The sequence below is a fragment of the Genypterus blacodes genome, unplaced genomic scaffold, assembly GCF_046128005.1.
Source record: "Genypterus blacodes isolate CSIRO-AG114 ecotype Tasmania unplaced genomic scaffold, CSIRO-AGI_Gbla_v1 ptg000105l_1, whole genome shotgun sequence".
Taxonomy (NCBI): Eukaryota; Metazoa; Chordata; class Actinopteri; order Ophidiiformes; family Ophidiidae; genus Genypterus; species Genypterus blacodes.
Genome location: NW_027466909.1, coordinates 1777501 through 1792500, shown reverse-complemented (window position 1 = coordinate 1792500; position 15000 = coordinate 1777501). Strand labels below are relative to the sequence as shown.

Below are 15000 nucleotides of genomic sequence, written 5' to 3'. Positions count from 1 at the left end.
CCCGGAGCCCCCCCACCCCCCACCGCGCACCGAGAGAGAGAGAGAGAGAGAGAGACGTAAACACTCGGTCTTTACCCGAACATGCCTCCCAGGAACGATCCGGACGCTTTGACTTTTTTGTCGGCCTCGGCCATCAGCTGCATGGCCTCCTTCTCTTTGCCGGTGTTATCCATGACGAGGGAGGAAAAATTTTGTTCCGCAGTGGCCGGAGAGGAGGAAGATGTCTCTCTGTTGGTCCTGATGCTGAGAGAGGCTGCGGGTCTTCTTCATCTACAGCCGGCGCAAGCTCGGTCACCGCTCGCTACCGCCCTCTGCCGGATAGGAGGCCAAGGTGCAGCTAAAACAAAAGCAAAACATACAGTAGCTTGATGCGTGCACGATGTATTTAATCGAATAATTTCATCGTGAATGTAAAAGTTAATATTGTACTAGCTGTTTAATATAGTTAGGATATTTATACAGTATATAACCTGTATATGTTTCCTTCTATCTTTCCATTCAGACACCACAGAATAGTGGCATCTTCTCCATATTATTGTTTAAATTATCTGACAGAATCCGTGTTTTCTTCCACCCAGCAAAGAAATATGATAAATAAATAAATTAGATATTTTGTTCTACTCTTGTAATTTATAAACATAAGATTTTTTTCTGTCAATCAAAGCAGTATAAAAGTCAGCTTGGCATTACATCTTCCATGGTCAATTCTGTCTGTCTGTCAAAACCCCCTCATCACCATTTATCACCCAGACAAATAAACAAATTGGAGGAACTTGGACGTGTGAAACACAGATGAACAGCTGGAGAGAAGGGAAAGTGCTATTGTGAGATGAGATTCACACCAGTAGGAGTGTATTGACTTCTAAGGCCTTTAATAACGCCATCACCACTGGTTACATAGAAAATAAAGAAGCTCATTGTTATCCCAGAAAAACAACAACAGTATTTCAAGCTGATAAAAACCTGACAAACCCATCTGTCAGCTTGAATTACCTCCTCTTCCTCCTCCTCCTCCCACCACCCAGGGCCACTGCTGCTAGAGCTTCATGTGTGATAGCCCAAATTATAACACTGGAAAACAATATCTGCGAAATGTTTTGTGAACAGCTGTGGATGTGGTGTGATGTCGATGACAACAGTAATTTTCTATTATATCTCTGATGGCATCAAGTCGCTCCCTCAGGCTTCCTCCTTTCATGTTTCATCACTTCATCCCACAGCGCAGAGACCTCCGCATAGTTAGCAGGGAGTTACAACACCTGTTATGAGTGGCGGAGGAGGAAGGGATAAAGCCTTTACTTAAGGGAAAAAGATGTAAGATTAAAAGATGACATCCTGCTCCTCAGACTGAGCAAACTCTTTAGCAAAAACATTGTATTATCAAGTAGCTTCTCCTGAAACATTCAAACAATAAAAAGTAGGACAAGGACAAGTAACGGACAAAAGTATAGGACAGTAATATAAACTAATCGCACTTCATTTTTAGATCAAATGTCTTTAATAGACCTTGATACGATCTTAAAATAGCATCCAGTAAACCCAAAGAATAATTGAACTGGTGGTGAAATCACATTGAAGCATGCTCAGTTGCACTAAAACAGGGGTGCCTCCAATAAGGTAAACCTAAGCCACTCTGCAGGCAGAAAGATGGAACTATAATCAGATCTAAAGCAGTAACTGAAAAGAAAAATGTCCTTTACCTTTAGCACAGCAGTGCAATGCAGGCAAACCTGTATGAGGTCAGAGCAAAGATCAATCTCAGTCAGCAGTGGCTCATTCTTAAGACTTCAGACTGTCTTTGTGGAACTTCAGGAGGAAAAAACATGGAAAATGCTCCAATAAATCATTTTCTGTAGAAAGAGTAACACCTTCCATTCATTTTACATTTTTTACAAAAATTAAGTCTTTGAATATTTTCTTTAGATTTGTATAAATTCTGCGTCTTTTGATCATCATCATCATCAATAATAAAGCAACGTTAAATAAATAAATCATCAAATCATCAGAAACATATCTATGTTACAGCAAAATCCACATCAAAACAAATAATTCATGCAGCTGCAGTAAAGTTTGAGGCCCCTCACATCTAACAGACGTCAAACTATTCTAAAGACACAATCAGCTTTGATGTAGCAGTCCTGGGAAGCGGATGGAAAGCTGCTGCTGCTGCTGCTGCTACTGATCGGGAAATTAGGCTCAGGACCTTTTTTAAATGAAATGTAGCCAAATCCTCTCACACATGACAGTAACAGAAAGTAGGCCGATCCATCACACCAACGTCTTAGTCTAACAGTCATGCTAGTATAGAATTGATAGAACTTAACCAGAAATTCCCATTAAGATAAAAACAGCTTGTAAATAAATAAATAAATAAATAAATTTCCAGGTTAGTGCATAATCAAACTTCATGATATGAGAACTTGATAGGTCGTGCAGTGGAAGTGTATTTACGCCTGCATCCTTTGTAAATCCTAAACTAATTCAGATTGTCCTCGGACTAAATCACACTGCAGCCAAACGTGATTGCCCGACCTTTGACATTCCGAGAATTCCGAGTGTGTATCGTTTACGGAACATGGAAAACCACACGTAAAAAGGGTGTGGGTGACATCATGATCAACGGAGGGAAAGGGAGGATAACAAAGGAGGAAGATAGATAGATAGATAGATAGATAGATAGATAGATAGATAGATAGATAGATAGATAGATAGTGATCAGATTAAATGCTGAAATACAGTAAAATGCATGCTTGAATGGAATTAAAAAATAATCATTAAAGCATTCTTCCATTAAAAAGTAAAATAACAGTCTCTGAAATGTTCATGTACAGGTTCTCCTTCTCCTTCTCCTCCAAACTTCTTCTGTCCTTCTCTTCAGTCCTCCTCTGACAGGGTTTCATGTGGGGTCGACGGCCGGGACACGCTGTGACCCCTGACCTCTGGCTTCCTGTCCTGCAGGAAGTCACTGATCTCCCCTGGCAACCGCTGGAACTTCTCCTGGAACTCCGCCTCCACGGCTCCCTGGAGCTGGAGAAACGGTTTGTGGTGGAAGAAGTTTGAATATCAGTCCGACCATCATTTCGTCTTGGCTCTACTCTGGTCTCTGTTGTGTGTGTGTATGTTTGTGTGTGTGTATTTGTATGTGTTACCTTTGGTTTCTGGTCTAATATCTCTTGCAGGAGCTGGTTGTGCTGCTCCACCAGCTGATCGTGTCGCTTCGTCTGAGTCTCTTCAAGCTGGACAGACACACATGCAGACAGACGACCAACATCATTTCATTTTAATTCTATTTATGTAACCCTGAACATGAATTTGGAGGATGACATTTCCATTTCCACACTGCTTTATCCCACAGTCTTCATCGCTTCACTCACCCGCTTGATGTTTTGGACGACTTCATTGACGTAGGACTTATTGATCTCAATCTTCTCCCTGGGAACAGACAGAGACACACAGACAGATGGGCTTTGGTTTGGTGGGAGACAAATATGTGTCTGTTTAGGCTCCACTGGCCGCAGGGATCAGTGCCTGAGGGAGGATGAGGGTGCAGTGAGATGAAGAGCTGTGTCGGCGTGTGTATCGATCGTACTCCTCTGCTAGATGTTTCTCTTTCGTCTTCGCCTGGTTGATTTTCTCTGTTCTCCTTCGATCCATCTGTCTTTTCAACTCCTTTTTCTCCCTAAAACAGCAGTAAGACAAGTAAGTGACTAGGATCGGAGTGTAGCTTCAAAGTTTATGTTTGGTTGAAGGTTAATAATGCTAAAATGTGGTGTGGTGGCTTCAGACTGGTGTCTTACTTGTCACAGATGTCTTTGAGCTTCTTCATCTGGGTGTTGCGACTCTCCTCGGCCAGACTGCTCAGCCGTTCTGTCAGCTGGAGGAAACACAGAGCTCTCGGTTCACAAACAGACAGGATAAACACTGGAGCCAAATATGGAACGGCAACATTTACACAATCTAAGTGAGATATGAGATCTATATGATGTGACTTTAGTATAAAACAGTGCAGAGGAGGTAAACCTGTAATATAACTCCCCTTTAAATCCATGACTCCAAACTTCATGCCCTTTTTCCAGTGTGTGTTGTATTTCACATACACTTACTGCAAAGGCCAATGAGTGTGTTAAAATGTTCATGTGTGTGTTTATTCATGGTTTTATTGTGCACTCTCACTGTTTTAATGTGTTCTCTCCGTAGGTATTTCTGGCTGTAGTACTGTTCCTGTCTGAGAGCCAGAAGCTGCTGCTGCTGCTCGTCCTTCAGCTGCTGCAGCCGCCCGTCTTTGTCACCATCTGAATTGGAACTCCTGGAAAACACAAAATAAAAAATCGGAACCACACATGAGAACTTGTAGCATGTAAGTTTGTTCAATGCAGTTTGGCCAAAATTATCTAACACATCCAGATTGTAACTTTCTTTTATTATAACCTCTCACACACACACATAAACACACACACACACACACACACACACACACACACACACACACACACACACACACACACACACACACACACACACACACACACACACACACACACACACACACACACACACACACACACACACACACCTGTTCTTGCTGCACTGCCTGGCTGTCTTCTTGTATTTGTTGCCGAATTCTCGGAGGAGCTCGGAGGTTTTCTTCTGATGTCTCCTCACCAGCTCCTTCAGCTCCTTGAACTGACGCCTCTGCTCCTTCTGGTAAACTTTGAACTGCTGCAGACTGTCTAAGCTGCAAACTGGGACATCTGCACACACACACACACAGGTGATACACAGGATACCAATATGATTATGTGTAACGGTAGTACAGTAGATTAATTCCAAATGCACTGTGAAATAACACCGACAACAATCTCCAACAGCTCACTGACACTTCACGCTAATGAGGCGGCTTTGGTTAGAGCCAGACACTCGGTGGCAGCAGGGGAAAGCAAATCAACATTATAGCTAGGTTATGTCATAAATAGAACAAATCTAATAACAAAAACTAACCTGCATTAGAAAGCAATAGACAGTATTACTATCATCGTTTCATTGCAGTAACTGACCTATTAAAATACTCAAAACTAGATCTTCAGTCTTGGCTGCTGGTTTAGCTGCTTCTGAAATATAGAAGGAGAGATATTAGATTATGAACTGACAACACAGAAAATTGTTTCAATATAATGTTAAATTGTTATGGATGAGTGTGAGTGTTTTCCAGACGTTACCTGTCGTTGCTGCTTGCTGATTGGCTGTAGCAGCTTTGGGTGTGGTGGCGATGGGTGTGTGGCCTGCAGGGATAGAGGCGGGGCTAAGTCCATTCTCCAGTGGTGCCGCCTTCTGGTCGTTCTTACGCTCTGCAGAACTCTCGGTCTCATCCTGTGTGAGGACAAGAACAAGACCTAACGTTTGTATGCTCTGGCTTTTCTTCTTCTCCCGGACCGCTGTTAAAAATTGGAAAATGCACAGATAATATTGACAGAAACTTTAATAAATATACCTTTTTGTAAATTAATCTTAGAGACACGTTGTCGTTTAGTAGAAGCTGAGTTAAAAAAGCATATATTCATCTTCTGTTTCAGTAGTTGACATTGAGTTAAGCCACCAACAAACATAACAAAAACAAGCAACGATGAGATTGACTAATGATATTAATTACTATCACTATAATTGCACTAGAAATAATAGCGACCTCAGTCTGTGTGTCCTCCTCTCCGTCCTCCAGAGTCAGAGCTGCCAGCTGTTTGGACCTCTGCTCCAGCAGGTTCACATAGCGGATAGGATTGGACAGAGCTTCAATCACATCTAAAGAGCACAAACAGTCAGGAAATATGTAGATAGAGACAAATACACTGCTCCTGGATGAACAATGTCATCTGTAATACTGGATCTCTCTTCCTGATTTGTTCGTAAGGTGCAAGTCTGTGTGTGTGACTCGTACCTGCAAATGTATCCGGGACATAGTCTTTGACCTCAATGTAGACAAACACTGCCGGCAGGATCAGAGATTGGTTCTTCTCGTTCCTCAGGCCGATGTAGCGATAACCTAGAGGAAACATTTACCAACACAGAATCTGAGGGTAGCAAAGTGTTGTGTTGTGTCGTAAAGCCGTGAGTTGACACCAAACATGAGCACGGCCATGGTAGCAGAGTGGGAATTATCCTTTCAAATTGGGGCTTAGGAATTCGAAATTTGTGACACTTTCATACAACTGAATGACAATTGTTCCACTTCCTGCAGCTTTCTTTTATGATGGGGTTATAATTAATGCTGACACTAGTTGAGTGACAGCGGTGAATCTAAAATCTGTCAAAGTGATGCCTCTGTACCTGGCCTTATAGAAGACACTGGGATTATTCGATGACCAATAAACTTCCCTCCTTCCTCAAAAGCAGCGACTCTCAGAGAGGCCAGCGTGGGGAGAATCACCTGTCAGACACGTATAGACACGTATAACAACAATATATAACACCCCTCCATCAACACACCACACATCCTAATATGTCAGTTTATATCCAGTCTGTAACCTTTTTGAAGATGATGGGCTCTTCGTCCCACACTGGGTTAATAGCGTTGTTGTTCTGAGAGGTTTTTGTCTTCAGGGCTTTCCTCCTGGTGTCAACAGGGAGACCAAACATCTCCACCTCCACATACACACCCACCCGCCGGTCACTGAGGAACTGTCCTGATATCACCTAGCACACACACACACACACACACAGACAGACACACACACACACACACACACACACACACACACACACACACACACACACACACACACACACACACACACACACACACACACACACACACACACACACACACACACACAGGGACAAACGAGGTCACTCTCATATGAATCCATGAATGAATGAGTCGTAGCTCATACAGGTCTCACAGGGCGAGATAGTGGCACATCATCGCTCTCTCACCTTGACAGAGATTGTGTTGGCGACGATGCCATCCACAGTGTTTTCAGTGAAGGGGTCAAAGTGTTTGTCTGGTCGTCTCATGAACTCGGGCTTCAGTCTGTAGCCGCTGCGACCGTTGTACTCAAACATGAAGAGATTGAGCTGCATGGAAAAATCTGGAACAGCAGGCTAATGTTAGATTTAGAGCTATAATTGGGATTGGAGTTGTTGCACCTGCGCAACAGTTGGCATCACATGTAGAAGAAGAAGAAGCCAGTCTGGGTCCTACTTAAACACGTTACACGCCTATCAGCTGGAAAGGAAATCTCATCTTTTCCCCTCTATTGTGGGTTCAAAACAATGCACAATGATTTTACACTTCCAATCAGTTTGTTCTCATGGGGAGCACTATTTAGCAAGCGTTGGTGATTTTTGGTGGCTTTGATTGGCACTGATCTGCATTTATAGTCTTTAGTCTCTATATTGAGCTTGTTAACTATGCATACAACATATTTTAACCTAATGTCCAGTCTGCAGTGCTTAGGTTCAGGCTCAGGGGTCACAGGGGTCACAGGGGTCAGGGGTCAGGATGTCTGAGGACAAAGTCAGGGCTCTCACCTATAGTTTGGTAGTTGAGCGCCACCAGCTGGCAGCCGGCGTTCCAGAAGAGCTGAGGCATGAAGTTGGAAGAGTCCACTCTGGTTCCTTTAGGGTAGATACGACTCAACTGAGATTTATTATATCTGTTAAATGTCAAGTTAAGAACAAATAGAGACATTAAAACAAAAGTTGAGTAGCCAAATAGGAGCTATAGATTCTACTTAACACTGAATGTTATTACAATCCTAATATCAAACCTCATTCAAGTATAATTTTTAATGTAAGATTAATGAATATGTTAACAGTGAAGCTTTACTAAACAAAGAAAAGAGATGCTGCAGCAGTGTGCAGAGGCTGAGGGAACCGTTGCCAAGGATACTCCACAAACTCCACTGGTGACTTGGTGAGATGCTCCAAAGCTTTGGTCTCCACAAACGATGACATGTGGAAACAGCGGGCTGCCTCTACACACACACACACACACACACACACACACACACACACACACACACACACACACACACACACACACACACACACACACACACACACACACACACACACACACACACACACAGACAAGTATCTTGTTTACAAATGTGCTCCGTTTGGAAATCATGCTCATTAAAATTTCCTCCTTGTATCAAACTCAGGCCTGAGCATTTGCATAATATGAGGTAAGACAGAGTTAAATGAGGCGATATGATGCAGCATATTTGGCATTTATATACACAAATAGTTGGAAGCTTAATGGCTGTAAAGCTGCTACTCTGTCAGCCTTTCACAGGATTCTGTGTTGATCCTTGTGGAGAGAGACGGAGAGCTGAGGCACATAATGAATACAAGTGTCACATTTTAATTAAAATGTGTTTCTTTCAAGGATTTTCTAGCTCTGTGGGACTGCTGCAGAGAGCGAGAGAGACAGAGAGTAAGTGTGTGTGTGTGTGTGTGTCTGTGTGTGTGTGTGTCTTACTCTTTGAAGCTTCAAAGGAGTTGAACTTGGTCGGCTGCACATAGTTCACCAGAGTTGACATTTCCTCCGTAGCCACTGCCTCCCGCTCAGCCGAGCCCTGGAAGAAACCACAGCAGCAGAGGTGCAACAATGCTCTGCTTCTCTCCAGCAACGATGTCATGATGTACAATCATAAGGGTTTAATTGGTTGTTGCTATTTTGTCATCCTCAAATAGTGCACACAAGCAAAACAAGGCGATTTAGCTCATTTGGGTGAACCAGAGTCAAATTGATAATGAGACGATTTGTTACAACTGGGTGGCCTGAAAGCTTTGTTCTGCACTCCCACACACACACACACACAAAACCATTCAACAGAGCGACCCTGCTTGCCCTTGGAAGCAACTACATACACCACCTGCAACTACATAGAGTTGGGGAGATCTGGGATTGAAACACCTGCACGACCGCAGAAAGCTCAAATTGTAACTTTCAAACATGTTTTCGATGAACTGACGCCTTTATCTTCTATTGGGGTGAATTTGGAACGATGCACCTGAGCACACACTCAATTAAAATAGTAGTAATCAGTCGATGTGAGCGACAAGGAAAACAAGGGTAAACAGCTCATTCAGGCCTTGGATTTCAATAAACTCAAACTCAAACACACACACACACACAGACACACACTGTTGCCTTCCCTGTGTTCTTGTCGCTCTCTTCATTCTCTCATTGTTTCTACACTCCACTCACCCGGCTGCTCAGTTTGTCGTCGGCAAATTAGTTTTTAAACATCTCACTGGTTTTTCCCGCCTTTTTGTGTGCAGATAAACTAAAACCAAAACTCAAATCAGGAGCGAATACACAATGCATACAAACGCAAACAATAAGCCAGCGCACAGCGTTCACCAGGAGCCGACACCTGACAGCAAATCATAACAAAGACACATACAGCAAGAAGAGTACAGCGCACAAATGAACCACAAATAATAATAAACAGTTAGTAAAGCTCAAGCACAAACAATAGTTATAGTACAGCAAGTGTACACAACAACAACAACAACAACAGACTGAGTGTTACAACAACACATATAAGTGCTGTAGAATAAAAGACTAAACAAAAAGGAATGAACATGAACACCACTTGTGCACGAGAACAAATAAAAAAACAGCAATGAGGGTCACCGCCCCTCACCACTGACCTTTTTACCATCATCATCATCGTCATCATCATCTTCCTCACTCTCAGCCTCCATCTCTGTTAAGAATTAAAGCGACAGTCTTCAACGCCACTCAGCCACTGCCTTTTTAATTTGCAGATATGATCAATAAAGCAGACAGTCAGAGATCAGATTAGAGGCTCAGATCATTAGACCGCCGCCGCACACACACACACACACGCACGCAGAGGAAGAGCAGAGAGGAGTGGACAGTGTTAACAGCCCATTCAAGCATTCAGCGTACACAGACTCAAGGTTTAATGACTTTACAGTTCAGTCTCCACGCCTGTTTGTGTCTACTCAACCATAAATACCTCAGGTTCTCTTTAGATAACAGGATGACCTCGGATGACCTCGCCGGGCCTGTTTAATTGGCGTCAGGAGCTTCCTCCAGCTCGTCTACCTTTGACATCTACAGCTGTCTTGCAGTGAGAACAATAAATAAATAAATAAATCCAGATAGTTGGAGCTTTTCCTCTGACAGCACTACCGTGCAGGGAGCAATAGGTGAAGTCATATTCTATCTAACATATAATAATAAACAGGTACGCTTGACATTTTATTCCATCTGTTATCTTACTGCCTCTAACAATTCACTTTATTTCCATTTTATCACCTCCTCTCCTATTTTGAGCTGATTTGATGTCATTGTTTTGAGGCTCATTATTCCTCTTTGACAGTGTGCCTTAGACTTGCTGATGCTGTGTGTGTGTGTGTGTGTGTCTTTTTCTGCCTACGTACTGTCTCCCTGCTGACTGCACCTCTGGATTGTTACACTGCGCTTTGGGGCCCTAAAAAGAGCAACACAGCTCAATATTATCTTTATATTATATTATCTTTATTTCAGCATGTATTTCCTCCTCTCTCTTTCTCTCTCTTTCCTGTCTCCACCGTTTGTCGGGGGTCCATGTGTCTCCTCTATGTGACACAGCTCTATGCAATGGTTTGATAAGTGGAACCCTTAAATCAAAGCCTGGAGGAGCTCAGTTAGAAGCAGCAACATTTCACGTGTTGCTCTTTCATCGACTGATTTTTGGCAAAGCAGAGGCGTCTGCAGCAACATAATGATCCAGAGACACACCAGTGAACCTCCAGGCTGAGAACTGTCTTTGTCCTTCATAGCGTAAACACTGTGTGTGTATGAGTGTGTGTGTGTCTTACCGCCTGTGTTGTTGCTAGGAGACAAAGGCTCATTGGTCTGATTGGCAGGTTGGTCAGCCAGTCTCTTGGTGTCACTGGTATTAGAGGGTTTGTGGGATTTCTTGTTCTTGATGAGAATTTTGCCCATCAACTCTTGAGGGCTGGGAAGAGGAACACCAGATTCCAACTGTACTCACACACACACACACACACACAATAACCAAAGTTATCCAGCTGCAGTTTCTACACAAAGAATTACCGTTACAAGCTCTGACATGATTCCAATTTGTCCTGTGTGTATGTTGTGTGCGTGTATGTGTGTGTGTATGTGTGTGTATGTGTGTGTGTGTGTGTGTGTGTGTGTGTGTGTGTGTTCTTACAGGGTACTTGTCCAGAGGGTCAATCAACAGAGCCTCTCCAAAGATGGAATGACAATATTCAGCCATTTTAGCCTGCTGCTTCAAACTGAATAGATAGATAGATAGATAGATAGATAGATAGATAGATAGATAGATAGATAGATAGATAGATAGATAGATAGATAGATAGATAGATAGATAGATAGATAGATAGATAGATAGATAGATAGATAGATGGATAGGTTAGTTTATAATCTGTTCATATACTAGGTCGACCAATCAAAATGAAGGATTCTCACGAGTCCACGTGGTTTTCGAAGGACAGTATGACAGGGAAAGGTGAGGTCTTGAAGGCACATTCAGCTATGGCCTCAATCACTTCCTGAGAAACACATAGCAACACACACCATCATGTTTTCAACCGGCTCGGTGTCACTTTAATGAAAGGTGTGAAGTTGTATTCCTGTGTTTGCACCTTGAAGGGGATCTCTGATGTCATGGTGAAGCCGTGTGTGATGACAGGCTCTTCCTCAGCCGTTCGTCCTTTCCACACGTCTAACTCCACGCAGCGGCACCCGGCCAGCAGCACCTGCCTGTACATCTCCACTGACGAGCTGCCTGCCAACTGGCCAGCTGCAAGGCAAACACACACACACACACACACACACACACACACACACACACACACACACACACACACACACACACACACACACACACACACACACACACACACACACACACACACACACACACACCAGACAATCAGAGGGAAAGAACAATTTATCACCTATTTAACACATTTGGGTAGGATCACCGTGTGTATGAGTGTAGGTGAGTGTAGGTGTGTGTAGGTGTGTGTAGGTGTGTGTAGGTGTGTGTACCTGTCAGATATGTATTATGTGAGGAGTTTATGAAGTAGTGAGGCAGCGGGAAGCTCATGTCCTCAGACTGATCCAGTTTATCCGGTGGGATCACTCCATTCTCATCACTGGACAGGTAACTGGAGAAGGCCTGGAGAGAGATGGAGCCTAGATAAGACACACACACACACATACACACACACACACACACACACGCAAAGAATTAACTATTATGTAGGAGGTAAAATAAGACAATGCTCAACAGTGTGTTCCATGGACGAATTGTGCGTGCGTGTGTGTGTGTGTGTGTGCACCTTGCTTCAGCCGCGTCTTGTCATGCTGGTAGCGCTCCATCAGACTGTGAGTCTGCGCCGGGCGGAGAGGCGGGTAGAGGATCTCGTTCAGCCTGGGATCTCTCTGCTTGTTGTTGATGAACTCGGTCATCTGGTCGACGGACAGCGTCCCGTCACTATGTCCTCTGAGGACAGAGACAGAGCAGGGGGACACACACAACGTCAGGGGGGGAAACAAACGCCATCCCAAACTTACCAGAACCCTTCTCTCTCTCTCTCTGGTGTCTTAGCTGATCGTTACAAACTCTAAAGTGTGATCTTTTGCTCTCTGCGACCTTAAAGTTCATTCCTGAAGGATCTTAAAGTCACTTACTGCAATTTGAAAATATTATTGAGTTCAGAACGGGGACACAGACTTTCCAAGAAGCTTCTGTAGATCTCAAGTGAGAAGTCCTCCAGTTTGATGCTGTCCCCCTGTCCAATACAGGAGACGTGGACACTAGAATGAGTCCAGGACGTTCTGTAACATTCCCTCACCCTCCTCAGTGCACAGAGAGAGAGCTCACTTACTCGTACGCAGGGGAGTCTGCAGCTTTCCAGGGCGCTCTCCACTCTCTTCCTGTCCGCTGAGAACAGGCGGACGATGCTGCAACAAGCGACGACATCACAAGGTTATGGTCTCATCTGTGGCTGTACACTCTAAGCTCTCCACTTCTTCTCTCCTTTTAATTTCCCCAAAATTCAAAATTTGGTCCTGCAAGCCTCCCAGAACCTCATCTGCATTTCAGAAGCACTCTGATCTTAAAATCCTCTGGATGTCTTCCTCAAAGTCCTCCCTAACTGCATTATGTATGGATCTAATGTACTGCAGTTATCTTGATGGCCGGTTTGCTGTTGTCTGATGCATCTTTATGAATTTGAAGTTATATTCAGAAGTTAAGGACGAGAGTGAGCAAAGTTTACAGATTGATGTATAACTCAAGGTACGTTCTGATAAAGAGAGGGTTTGCTTCAGGAACTCACTTCTTGACAGGAATTCTTCCCTCTGCATTTGGCTGGAGAGTTAACTTGACGTATCTGTAGAGGATAAAGAAAGTGTGTGTTCAATTGTTTTCTTGCAAATATGAACAGCAGAAATGGCTTGACAACATACAGTAGACATTTCTTTATGTGTGTGTGTGTGTGTGTGTGTGTGTGTACCCACGCTTTGAGCAGAGAGTCGTCTCTGTTGAGATTGAGGCTCAGAAGGTTGGAAGCAAGTGAAAACACTTCTTCACACCACACCTACCAAACCCAGACGCTGCATCATCATCATCATCATCATCATCATCATCAACATCATCATCATCAACATCATCAACATCAACATCAGCATCATCATCATCATCTTCATCATCTTCATCATCTTCATCATCCTGCCCTGTTGTAGTGAGTTCAGTACCTTGGCTTCCTCCTCTTGCGCGGCAATAAAGTTAAGCTGGTTGACGTTTACAAGATCTGAAGCTGTAACCACGGTAACCATGCGGTTCTCCAGCCGGCCAACCAGGTTGCCCACATCCAGCAGCTCCCGCAGCTTGGCCTCCTATTGGACAAAGACAGAACACACTTCTATCGGTGAAAGCAGAGACCTGACGGAGGCAAACGGAGAGGAGGAGACGAGTTTATACATCACACTGATGAATGAAAACGCTTATATGTTGTATTAATACAGTCTGATGCAGTGTGTGTGTGTGTGTGTGTGTGTGTGTGTTGACTTATTTCTGCAGGTCAAAGACGTTGTGGCGTTGTTAGTTTTGCTTGATCTTCTAAAACATTAGCAATCATGGAAGAATGGTTTTCTAACAACGACATGGGAAGCTTTGTTTCTTCAAGAGCAATGTTGTAATTATGCTGTGATTGCCAGATAATCATCTCAAAATAGAAAGATCTTATTTCTGGTGATTTCAAAGCAAAGTCTCATTGTGATTAGTAGATCAAACCCACTCAGATCAGGCGGTACAAATGAGGAAGCATAACTGAACCTCTCCGCTCTGTTTGCTTTACTGTGCCTCAACATCCTGTAGTAAATGTATTGAATCTGTATAATAGAGGAGATGTAGAGGCTGTAAACGTTCACCAAGGCCAGCATGGCAACAACATGTCTGCATCTGAGAACTGAACAGCTCAGAACAAATTCAGTGCACGGGGAAAAGCTGTAACTAGGGGAAGGGTTGTTGAAAAGGCCACAGAGAGGAGGCAGCTGGAGCACAGAGGTCAGTAAGGTGGCATCATGCAGGCAGGAGATAACACAGGCATGTCCCACAGAGGTCAAAGGTCAAGCAGGAGTGAAATGAGGCGCAGGGGTAGATGATGGTACCTTAGGGGTCTTGGTGCTTCTCCCTGTTCTGACATCTTTTACCAGGGTCAGGTCCAACAGTTCTGTCTCCTGAGGGGGGAGAAGGGGGAGAGAGAGAGAGGAGAGAGAGAAGTCAGCTGTTATCTAGGAGGTAAACACAGCATCCTGGTTTCTGCTCGGGATTTAAACCCACCTGGAGAGAAAGAGATAAGACGAGGGGGGAGAGAGGGGGAGAGAGGGAGAGAGAGAGAGAGAGAGAAAGAGAGAGAGAGAGAGAGAGAGAGAGAGATCAGTGGGTGATTACATGTGGTCGGTGCTTGCTGTTTTCATTGGTT

The 15000-nt window shown here is 43.7% G+C and overlaps 2 protein-coding genes across 4 annotated transcripts in view; both read right to left on the bottom strand.

Annotated features, from left to right (window-relative positions):
* The window catches only part of napba (N-ethylmaleimide-sensitive factor attachment protein, beta a), a 4363-nt gene extending 4142 nt beyond the window's left edge, over nt 1-221 (bottom strand). For all 3 annotated transcript variants that reach the window (XM_076160394.1, XM_076160393.1, XM_076160395.1), the window contains exon 1: nt 76-221. In XM_076160394.1, the coding sequence (XP_076016509.1) occupies nt 76-173 (98 nt within the window). In that variant the 5' untranslated portion in view covers nt 174-221. The remainder of the gene's footprint in view (nt 1-75) is intronic.
* Nucleotides 222-2656: 2435 nt separating this feature from the next.
* plcb1 (phospholipase C beta 1) overlaps nt 2657-15000 on the bottom strand; it is a 14072-nt gene continuing 1728 nt past the window's right edge. The window contains exons 3-32 of the mRNA XM_076160347.1: nt 14687-14755; nt 13772-13912; nt 13535-13614; nt 13354-13407; nt 12901-12976; nt 12704-12804; nt 12352-12515; nt 12059-12205; nt 11650-11807; nt 11474-11556; nt 11196-11280; nt 10837-11002; nt 9647-9713; nt 8477-8577; nt 7883-7967; nt 7522-7646; nt 6925-7079; nt 6517-6684; nt 6319-6418; nt 5930-6034; nt 5681-5793; nt 5217-5367; nt 5055-5108; nt 4574-4751; nt 4174-4306; nt 3798-3874; nt 3590-3679; nt 3375-3432; nt 3150-3236; nt 2657-3027 (exon numbers count right to left, since the gene is read on the bottom strand). Coding sequence (XP_076016462.1) covers nt 2875-3027; nt 3150-3236; nt 3375-3432; nt 3590-3679; nt 3798-3874; nt 4174-4306; nt 4574-4751; nt 5055-5108; nt 5217-5367; nt 5681-5793; nt 5930-6034; nt 6319-6418; nt 6517-6684; nt 6925-7079; nt 7522-7646; nt 7883-7967; nt 8477-8577; nt 9647-9713; nt 10837-11002; nt 11196-11280; nt 11474-11556; nt 11650-11807; nt 12059-12205; nt 12352-12515; nt 12704-12804; nt 12901-12976; nt 13354-13407; nt 13535-13614; nt 13772-13912; nt 14687-14755 — 3324 coding nt within the window. The 3' untranslated portion in view covers nt 2657-2874. The remainder of the gene's footprint in view (nt 3028-3149; nt 3237-3374; nt 3433-3589; nt 3680-3797; nt 3875-4173; nt 4307-4573; nt 4752-5054; nt 5109-5216; nt 5368-5680; nt 5794-5929; nt 6035-6318; nt 6419-6516; nt 6685-6924; nt 7080-7521; nt 7647-7882; nt 7968-8476; nt 8578-9646; nt 9714-10836; nt 11003-11195; nt 11281-11473; nt 11557-11649; nt 11808-12058; nt 12206-12351; nt 12516-12703; nt 12805-12900; nt 12977-13353; nt 13408-13534; nt 13615-13771; nt 13913-14686; nt 14756-15000) is intronic.